The 10623-nt window shown below is 36.2% G+C and overlaps 1 protein-coding gene across 2 annotated transcripts; it reads left to right on the top strand.

Annotated features, from left to right (window-relative positions):
* Positions 1-2784: 2784 nt before the first annotated feature.
* LOC137724143 (uncharacterized) lies at positions 2785-9072 on the top strand. Of its 2 annotated transcripts, none has more exons than XM_068463029.1 (14): positions 2785-3017; positions 3387-3524; positions 3711-3792; positions 4098-4174; positions 4599-4699; positions 5264-5390; positions 5872-5988; positions 6065-6150; positions 6929-6995; positions 7249-7327; positions 7522-7613; positions 8260-8403; positions 8496-8535; positions 8739-9072. In XM_068463029.1, the coding sequence occupies exons 1-13, from the start codon at positions 2910-2912 to the stop codon at positions 8529-8531; spliced, it is 1254 nt and encodes a 417-aa protein (XP_068319130.1). In that variant the 5' UTR covers positions 2785-2909; the 3' UTR covers positions 8532-8535; positions 8739-9072. The 2 variants fall into 2 exon arrangements, with proteins under 2 accessions (XP_068319130.1, XP_068319129.1); XM_068463028.1 differs by having other exon boundaries at positions 8655-9072.
* The last annotated feature ends 1551 nt before the right edge of the window (positions 9073-10623 follow it).

Below are 10623 nucleotides of genomic sequence, written 5' to 3'. Positions count from 1 at the left end.
TGCATGAACTCATGTGTCAGCATGTGTCGATAAGCATCCAATATGATATGCTTGCTTATGCGAGATTATGTGTTATTGGTTGTTATATGTTCATTTACGCAATATTGCGACGTATGACAATCTTGTGATTTTGCAGGCTACGGTAGGTATTCTCATATTATACGTAGTATGTATATTTTGGAAACTATACTTGTTTTACGGCGAGGGGTTACAATGTTTTCAGAAAGGCTTTTATAAAACTTTATTTTCAGGCCCACTCACCCTTGTTTTTCACCCTTCTAGGTTTTAGTAGCTGAGCTTTCATATCGACGAGGATTCTTGACAAATCTTGGTGTATACGATTCCATTCGATGGTATAATTCTCACCTTATCTTACTGTACTGTATTTATGCTCTGGCATCACGTGTGAAATGGGTTCATTCCCACTCACAGCGCACTCTTATACTTAGGCACTTTTAGGTTTAAATTTGCTCACATTTTCCACATCACTACACATTATGGTTTCGTCACCTTCCAGGTATCGGCCAACACAACTCGATTCGGAGTCCTAATGGACATTTTGGGTCGGGATGTGTCAATAATAGTATCGAACTCGTCATTCAACAATATCTTACCTCTAAAATGTTTTAAAGCTAGGAACAATGAACAATTCAGCAATTAGACAATAATTTTCCACAAAGCATCTCCACACATTGGTCCACCAATGACAATTGGAGGTCCAGGGGGATAAAAGTTCTGTTACTTTTCACTCTAAACAATGCCTTTATGCAAGTCCACCTATTTAGAAGGAGGAAGGGTAAGGATAATTACTATTCACAAATATATGTTTTTAACTTTTTGATGAATGTCGCGCTATAACAAACATAATTAATGTCTAATTCCAATAAATAATTTCAAATACAGCAGATAGTCATAGCATTACAACAAACGTAATTAATTTTAAAATAGAAGATAAAATCATTGTGGCACGGTTCATATTTTTTTGGAGTGTATAAAACTTCCTCATCTTCCAAGAAAAACCTTCTTCTCATATGAGACGATTTTTCACTTCTTCAAAAATGTTTTGAATTAGGAGATTCATCATCGAGGTGTTAAGACATGATCTCCTGATCCTTCTCCTCTTGCCTTTCTTTCCGATTCAAATCTTTTTCTCTCGCCTTGGCTTCATTTCCAGTCTTGTCTTGCTCATATGTTAGCATGTCTCGTTCCATATTAAATGCATGTTGGCAACCCAATTCATCAACTAGTTTTGAATAATCTTTATTCAAAGAACTCCCTCTTACAGTTTTTTCTTGGCAACCTTCTTACCAATGGGCCTTGTTGTTTCTTCATTTTATGCGACCGATTTAATAGGGGTCGCCAATGGTGTCTCCAATGGCAACTCTTTCAATAGTTGATTCGTGCAATGAAGTATTGTTCAACTGAAACTATGGACCAATAGGTAGAACTTTGTATTTTGGAGTTTGCTTCACAATGTTCCAACATTCGTGCCTTGTGAATGATTCTTGTTATCAAGATTGAACCAAATTTTAGCCTGTAGTTGTTGGAAGAAAAAAAAAAGTGTGAAACAACATAAATATTTACATAACAAAAGAAAAAAATATATACATTAATCACATTTTTATTAATAATAAAAATAATATTACCATATCGGCCAGATTAGTGCCACTTTGATAAATTCCTTCCGCTTTTGCAAGGGCTTCCTACCAAGCTTTCAAATCTTTATGTAGATGTCTGTATCTACTCGACATAGATTGCTCACTCCGACATGTGCCTTGAATCTGCTCGACAAATTGTGCATGAATCTTATGCCACATGTGTTGCACTTTCATCTCATTTCCCGGGGATCAGATCATGAGTAACAAGCATCCAAACCTGAAGCAAAACAACGTCTTCCCCAATCAACCAATTTGAATAGTCACTCATTTTTCTTGCTAACAAAAGGATTTGGGAGGTAGAGAACAAATCCAAGAGATTGTAGTAAAAGCAAATATTGAGTTGTGGTATGAAGAATGAAGAATATGGTTAGATATTTATTGAAAAAAATTTGGGTCTTATTCAGAAATTTTTAATAATCTTTAGTCATTTTAAATTTTTTTACCAATATAATATTCTTAGCCGTTGATTTTCAAAATTTTAATCGTTAGAAGGTCAAGATTCTCTCACGTGGCAAACAAAAGGATAATTTTCTTTTTCGTTGGAAAACCAACGATCCAGATGAAATGACCATTAGAAATCCAATGGTGGTGTCTTCCTTAGAAAAGAGCTATTTGGATTTAGGGTGCATCACGTGGGGGAAGGGGGCATATTTGTCATAGCGATGCTCACGTGCTTTTTAACTAAACACACAAATGCTCAAGTTTGCCTTGATTCTCTAACGAGCCAAACATTGAATCGAACCAGTTGCAACCTCGAACTATTTTGAGCTGATTTACAGTCCTACCTAACTACCACCCCGAAATTTCCTTTTCTTTTTTATTTTGTCAAAACCATCCCTAAATTTCTTAAACACATATTCAACGATAATCACGCTAAAGTCAAACATTGATATGATCATACCTCGTTAGGTGAAGGTGACCCACAGAAAACCCCCCGCTCCATTTTGGAAGGTTGGTAACTCAGCTAATAAGCGACAAAATACGAATAAGACACCGTGTCGTTGTAAGCCCCTCCATCCTCCTGCCAATGATATCGCACCACCTCAGCATTGGACCCTAGTGACACACTAGCACACGTTACTGTCGTCGGTTCAACTTTCTTGTCGTCGTCCCCATCGAAAAGCAAAAACGCATTAACCCCGTCGTCGTTTTCCTTTCCCCATCAAATAAAGACGACACACGTCGCACCCCACTCTCCCTCAGCACACAGCTTTACCGAAGCTCCGACATCGGCGCGTCTCGGCCGATACGATGGCCGATTACACGCCGCTGCTAACCGCATACGACGGTCCCGGGACCGCCAGTCCGAAGCCTCCACGCGTTGCCTCTCTCGATGTGTTCCGCGGCCTCTGCGTCTTCGTAAGCTCTCTTCTACTTCTGATTTTTTAGCTTCAGGTTCTGAAAATTTAATCTTTTGATTGAACGCGTTGACTTTTTTTTACCATAAACTGTTTGGTTGCCTACAAAATGCGGGAAAACGAGTAGTGCAGAGAGTAATACTCTTTAACTCTTACTAATCACATGTTTATTCTTTTTTTTTTTTTTTTCCGTAAATTTTGATCGGAAACATATTATCTCAACTCTGCTGAGCTACTGAAAGTTTTCGATTTCAATTTTTTTTTTCTAGTCAATTTTCTTTCTGGAATAATCTCAGGAACCAACACTTGATTGAAGTTAGTTTCTTTTGGTTACGAATTTTGAATTTATACTACATTGCTTGAATTTCAGCTGATGATGCTAGTTGATTACGGCGGCTCAATTCTTCCGATTATCGCTCACTCGCCGTGGAACGGGCTCCATTTGGCTGACTTTGTTATGCCTTTCTTTTTATTCATCGCCGGCGTTTCTCTTGCTCTTGTATACAAGGTACTTGTAGAGTTAATGGAGGTTTAGTTTTTTCTACATTGGAATCGCCAACTCCTTTTTTTTTTAATTTCAAGTTTAGATTGTGAATGGAATAGAAAGCTTATTTGATTTGAATCACTATAAAGGTTCTTAATTTAGTTATGAATTTATAGAATTTGAAAGGTTACTTTTGATTGGCAATAACAGAGAGTGACAAACAGAGTAGAAGCTACATGGAAGGCGGTGTTTAAGGCCGTAAAACTTTTTCTTCTAGGCATCCTGCTTCAAGGTAATATTTTCTATAAATCCGTTTAAGCTCTTCTATGAGCATGCCGTGCATAACCGAAGATATGCTCTATGAAAATGATGGGGTTTAGCATAACTGGAAACACTTTGGAGCATCATCTACCCAATTACATAACTTTTAACCGAGATAAACTGTTTTCATTTCCCAAATTTCTTATATGGAGTTTTATCTGCTCCGTCATTTTTCATCCTACAGTTGGAGTTCTATTGTGGTATTCTTGGTCTTAGTGGTCATGTAATATTTAGTGCTACTGGAATAACAAGTGTGCATGGTCCATGTCATTTCAGGTGGTTATTTCCATGGAGTAGCATCTTTGACTTACGGAGTTGACATTGAAAGAATACGGTGGTTTGGCATTTTGCAGGTGCATAAGTTTTTCATTCCAATATGTTTGAACTACTTTTCATGTTAGAATCAGAATAATTGGGGATATATACATCACCAAGTGAAAAGTGTTAACGATGTGAGTCTAGTAATTGGGTGGCCAATTCCTATATGTAATACATTGGAAAAATCTGTATTTAACATTTCATAAAGTAATGATTCATATTGTTCTCAAAATAAAAAGTAAAAATAAATAAAGTAATGATTCATATGTCTACTGCTTCCTTAACTTTCCATTTGATGATTGAGTCAATTACACAGGGTGATCACATTAGATAGCTGCCTCCTTTAGTAGTAAGAATTTAGTAATTATTATACTTGAAATTCTAACCGGATATATTTTTTACTCCTAATTTTTAACTATATTGTAGTTAACTTTCAGTTCTATTTTGACTTTTATCCAGAGGATAGCTATTGGATATATTGTGGCAGCTTTATGTGAGATCTGGCTTTCACGCCAGACATTGGGGGAGGTGGGATTTTTCAGGACTTATTACTGGCACTGGTAGGTTTCAACTTATAGCACTCTGTTAAAGTAATGAGTAACTGTGCATATAATATATATTTTCTGTAAGATTTTTACCTAAGAAAACCCCAAGTGTTTTCTCCAAGAAACTCAGGGAACACGAAGGTCGATAGTTGTGTGAATGTATGTCTGTGAGCATTATCTGATTTCCTTGGTTGTTCTCTTGTAAACACTTAAAGTAGATGATTTACATTCTTGCATGCTATAGGTTTACCATAGAGCTTTATTTGGAGTCATCAGCATCATCACCATGATCACTAGGACATCATCAACATGAAATCACTAGGACATCCATTGTGATTTATCGTGTGGTTTATAATAATATAGATGGTCAGGGATGTTATACCTGTTCCCCAAATACGTACCCCAAAAAGTTAAATGTTCAACTTAGCTTTGCACTACTGTCTTAACTAAAATGAAAAGCAACTGCATTAATGTCCAAGAAATATTTCGATCATGTAATTTTCTTGTCATGCATTTCTTTTTGTTTGTAAACTTTATTCTCATCTAATGTAGTGTCAATTTATGTTTTCTACTTTTTAGGTGTGTCATCTTTTCATTATCAGCAATATATGCTGGGTTACTGTATGGTTTGTATGTTCCAGATTGGGAATTCAAAGCATCAACACCAACCTCTTTGCCTTCCTCTAATGCTACTACTACTTATGTGGTGAGAGACCATGCTTAGAACTTCTTTCCTTCTTTTTAATATGTTATTTCTTGCTATGGCTGATAACTTTCTTTCTCTTCTATTAATCAATAACCCTTTTTTTAGAGAGGTTAATAAATAACTTTAAAGTGCTAAATTAATCAATGCTTAGAGTATGGAAATGAGCAAATGTTTACATCATGGAATCTTCATCACCTTGATTCTCCCTACACTTTTTTCCCCTGTTGCCTTCTGCTGATTTCTCTATTTGATTATGGACTATGGAGCGGAGAAGGCGTTTAACTGTAGAAGTTATTATCTCCATACCAAGATGCCCATATTCCAGTTGAGCGTTTTCATTGTCAAGTTGAGATTGGTATAGATTTTATGGTAAAAGTCATAGTAAGGGATCCATATCCACCTTGTTCCAGTAAGCATTTCTTTAGTTGAAAAGCATGACTTACTTTAGTCCAATCATTCTATTCTAATTACATTAATGTAGGTGAAATGTTCTGTAAGAGGAGATCTTGGACCTGCCTGTAATTCTGCTGGGATGATTGATCGTTATATTCTGGGTTTTGATCATCTATATTTGAAACCTGTTTACAGGAACCTGAAGGTAGCTTAGCCTTGCATACTTATTATATACTCTTCATGTGAGTGACTAGTGCCTTATGAGAAATCATGATTTACAGGAATGCAATGTCTCTGCCGATGGCCGGGTTCCAGAGAGTTCAGCTTCATGGTGTCATACTCCTTTTGATCCTGAAGGTATTTTAAGGTGGCCTATCTAACTCTATTCTACCATATTCACAGTTTTACTTAGTGGTTAGTGCTAACTTCAGAACAATTCAAAGGCGAAGCTTTTGTCAAGCCAAGGAAAATTATCCAATTCATCATGTACACATAAGTAGTGAGTTGTGACTAAATGATCAGTTTTATACCAGCCTTCAGGGACATCGTGAACATTTAGTCAATAGAATGACTTGGCTGTGTAACCAATATACTTAAATAAGGTAGCATCACCAATATGTTCAGCTGGGAGGATGTTTTTGAATTTATGCAAGTAATAAAATTATACACTTGCCATATAGTGTTTTAGACCACTTACATTAACTTTCATTTTCTCTTCTAATCATTGCTTTCTATTTTGATTGAACCTGCAGTTGGTGCTACCTCCAAATTCTTAAAAACCCTTTGATATATTGTAACCTATAGCTTCACTAGTCCATGTCAACATCTTGTTTCGTTTACGGCCACTCCATATACTGCCGGATAGAGTCCATGATAATAGGTCTCAATTCATATCAAAAGCATGCAAATCTTCTTAAAAGATTGAAATAACAAAGACAATGGTAGATGTGGAAAGTATGTCCCAATTACTGGCTCAACCTATAAAAACATCATCTTCAGCCTACTTTGTGACTTGTAGGCAGTCACTGTCATCCATTTGCTCATTTGGCTCCTCTTCTTTGATATTGATATTTTTTCGTGCTGTAGTATTTCATCTCAGCTAATAACAAATAGGTTCTGTTGACATTCTTACTATGTTCTCACAGCTCCCTAACAGCTGCAGTGACGTGCATAATTGGACTTCAATATGGTCACATACTTGCACACATACAGGTATACCCCTGTTCACAAATTTAATGAATTTCATTATTCACCTAAGAAAAATAGGAGCTTTCTTATGTTGACACAATATGAATAAAAACCTTAGAACGGTCTTAAAATTGTGTTGAACTCCATTCTGTGGTATTTGTAACATATGAGAAGTACTGATTCACAATTTTCACGCTATCTTGTCTACATCTCTAAACTCTGTGCAAGCTTTTATTGTTTTGGCCAATTACTTAGCAGTTCTGTTTGACGTTGTCAGGACCACAAAGAGCGCCTGAACATTTGGTTCTTCTCTTCAGTTTTAATCTTTGTCCTTGGTTTGTTTCTTGCATTCATAGGTATGTAGTCTAACTATTATTCTTTCCTTGAACTCTAGTGGTGCTACAATTAAATTGTTCTGCTAGGATGATTTCAGAAAAAACATACATTTCAGAGCTGAATTTCAACCTTTTAGTATGTGGTTTTGATTTGAGGTAGCTCTGATGCGCTCTAGCACTAACTTTTCTGCACTTCTTTCATTTCTGATTTTCAGGCATTCCTGTAAATAAATCTCTGTATACTATCAGTTATATGCTAATTACTTCTGCATCTGCGGGAATCACATTTTGCGCTCTGTATCTGCTGGTAAGTATTCAAAGAGTTTGTTAATGCTTCTTGCTCTAAATTGCTGTCTTTGGTTGGTAAACTTGAATATAATCCTCACCTTCCTTAACTGAGATTTGGTATTTCCTTTTTAAATTTCCGGTTATAATACTAAATGTAGCGAATTTACATAAAAGTAAATATTTTAAGCTTGGACTCCTAGTTAAACAGTATAAATTTTGGGTGTTGTTATTGGCACTCCAAAAATCTAATTGTGCACTCATAAGTGTATTTTTCTTTTTAGATATAAAAAGTTTGGGGTGCACAATGAGATTTTTGGAGTGCCAAAAATAGCACCCTTAATTTTTATACAGATAATTCTTGGAGGATGGTAAGAGCTTAATACAAATTTCATGGTGGGCAACCTTGTTTTGTTCTTGCATAGCTTAGAATGAATTTCAGATTTTAACTTCTCACACAATATTCAAATGCCCGTGATTCTTATAAATGAATCTTGTCACCAAACTAGTTATTTTTTCGCATCTTTCTTCACTCTTCAATTAAGGTAAAACAAGTTCCATCGTTCCAAGTTTTTAAAACAAGTTCCATCGTTCCAAGTTTTTAGTTAAGAGCGTTCATTAATAACAACCTGATTGATAAGCATACTACTACCTGCTTTCTCTTGCAGGTAGATGTTTACGGTTATAGATGCATGACATATGTGTTGGAGTGGATGGGAATACATTCTTTGACTATTTTTGTTGTGGTAACTTCCAACCTAGCTGTTATTGCGATTCAAGGATTCTACTTGTCCGATCCTCAAAATAACATTGTAAGTGTCCATAGGTAGCTACTTTCGCTGAAATGCAGAGTAGACACAACCCACACCATTATTTTATGCTTACACTTTTCTTGTCTGAACAGGTTCATTGGATCATAACACGGTTTGTGCACAAGTGAAACGGTTAGTTGGCACCATCCATGCATAAAAGCCTTTCGGATCCTTGTCCTCGATTTGAAAACTTGATTGGGTATCTACATTGTAGTTGTTCTTCACATTATCTTCATGCATGGTTTGCTTAGGATCTGGACACTGGACTCTAACTTTTACTGTTTCGAGAATGGAGCAGATTCTGTTTCATGGTAAGAGAGTTCCTTTTTTCGCAGCCACATTCATTGCAGGCGTTGTTGCTGTATACTTCACTACCGAGATTGATGCTTGACATATCCCCTGCCCGGCTAAAGCTCACGGAGTCGCTTAACCGCAAAAGAACTATTGCTCCATATCGTGTGCTGCTTAACGTATGCAGGAAATTTTGGAACAACTAAATCAAGTTTAGTAATGTCTTCTGTGTGTTATCTAATCTTACACAAGAAATTTTGGAGTTGGTTGGGTTAAACCTTTTGTGGGCCGCCAAACTTTTGAGATATGATTCTAGGTTACTGTATCCGAATGTTATCCAATCTTGTAGATTATATGGTAATATACTTACGGATCGCACCCCTCTCTATGTATGGCCGTTGGATTGAAAAGTTTAAACAGAATCAACAGTCAGAATTAAGTGAAATGTGTCCGAAGCTTAAAAAAGGTGAACATCACGTCCCGTTTTATATTGGGGTTTGTATCTAGAAGGATGTCTGTGAAGAGTCTGCCGTGTGTTCTAAGCATCATGATTAAAGGGTCCACGTATGTCTAATTATCCAACTTGTATTTGTTAATCGACATCTGTTTGTTAATCAAACAGAAGGGTGTGGAAGGGAATGTCCGATTCCTTCATAGATTATCCTGCCCCAAATTAAAATCAAACTGTTAGCAATGATCATTATTCAGGAAGCCTTGTGTGTCAAACCAAGAGACGTTAAAGTGCTAATGTCTCAACTTAATTATGTGATATTCAGTAAGTGTACCTGCACGATGAAGGAGAAAGAAGAGTTAAATGTAACTTTGTGGCTTAACCTTGAGTAACTAAAACCAAATCCTCAACTTAGATTTGGGCAGTTTTGTGTTACCTGTTGGTTGGCACAATCTTCGATTTTTGTTTCCTCCCTCTCACAAGCTTCCACCAAGATCAGATCAAAACAATGGGGGGCCCCCTGAACCTGTAATTTCCTGATGCCAACAAAATGGCCCTATATAAATTCATGATTTGACAACATTTCAAGTTGGGTCCTTCTCAAAACTTTCACTACGGATATTCGAATAGTCAGTTCAGATTCCATCGAATTAAGGAATGTACGTACCTAGTCAAGGGCCATTGGAATTTGGTGTGTTCAAATTTTAAGTGGCTCTTTATAAAAACTTAGTTACACTATATCAACAAGCTCAGTTTGAGGAGAGTGATTTATGTAAAAAGGTTTATAGTTATCGTAATGTTTCGTTTTAATAAAATAATAATATTTTTAAATCTCTAATACATATCATTTTATTATTGAATTCAAACTTCGTGAATTTTTTGCATGTAAATTGTTCTCCGGCTTGTGACTTTTTTCGCATGATGCAAGAAAACAACGGAGTGCTGCATGCTGTGATGTACTGTGTTGGTGTTTTTATTTATTTGCTAATATCGTATAAGCATCTGCACTTACAGAGTGATGCTTTTCAACATGCACAAACTTATTAAAATTACCGTCAACTCAAGGCTTTCCTACAGCCACACGATGCCATCCTTTAACCTTTTTACTTTAATCGGTTTATTTCTTTTCATCATCACAAAAGCTGAAAAAACATGCTCCTCCTATATGCATTACCTCGGGACTTTCCGTAGGATATTTGAATGCGCTGATTCTAACTTTACACTCTGTTTAACCAAATTAAATTGTCTAATGAAGTTGCTTAGGTGCCGTGCAGTTGTATAAGCGAACCCATTCCTCCTTGTTTGAGTGTCTCTTCGTTGACAGAGTATCTGTAAATAAGTGTTTTTCAAAAGCAGTATTATACTATAGTTTTGCACTTGTGCTTGTGTTGTTTGTCTGACATGCCATATTTAACTTAGTTATTTTATCATTATTTTACGAGTATAAATTGTGGAATGTACACGCTTGTGATTTTATC

Source organism: Pyrus communis, chromosome 2 (genome assembly GCF_963583255.1).
Source record: "Pyrus communis chromosome 2, drPyrComm1.1, whole genome shotgun sequence".
In the NCBI taxonomy this organism is placed as follows: Eukaryota; Viridiplantae; Streptophyta; class Magnoliopsida; order Rosales; family Rosaceae; genus Pyrus; species Pyrus communis.
Note: the sequence above shows the minus strand (reverse complement) of the source record. Positions and strands in the feature narration are given on the sequence as shown.

Excerpts from the sequence above, each read along its gene's own strand:
- LOC137724143 (XM_068463029.1), top strand. The coding sequence starts at position 2,910 with ATGGCCGATTACACGCCGCTGCTAACCGCATACGACGGTCCCGGGACC. Across the intron at positions 3,525-3,710 it reads CTCTTGCTCTTGTATACAAG|AGAGTGACAAACAGAGTAGA; the intron begins GTACTTGTAGAG and ends TGGCAATAACAG. Across the intron at positions 5,989-6,064 it reads CTGTTTACAGGAACCTGAAG|GAATGCAATGTCTCTGCCGA; the intron begins GTAGCTTAGCCT and ends CATGATTTACAG.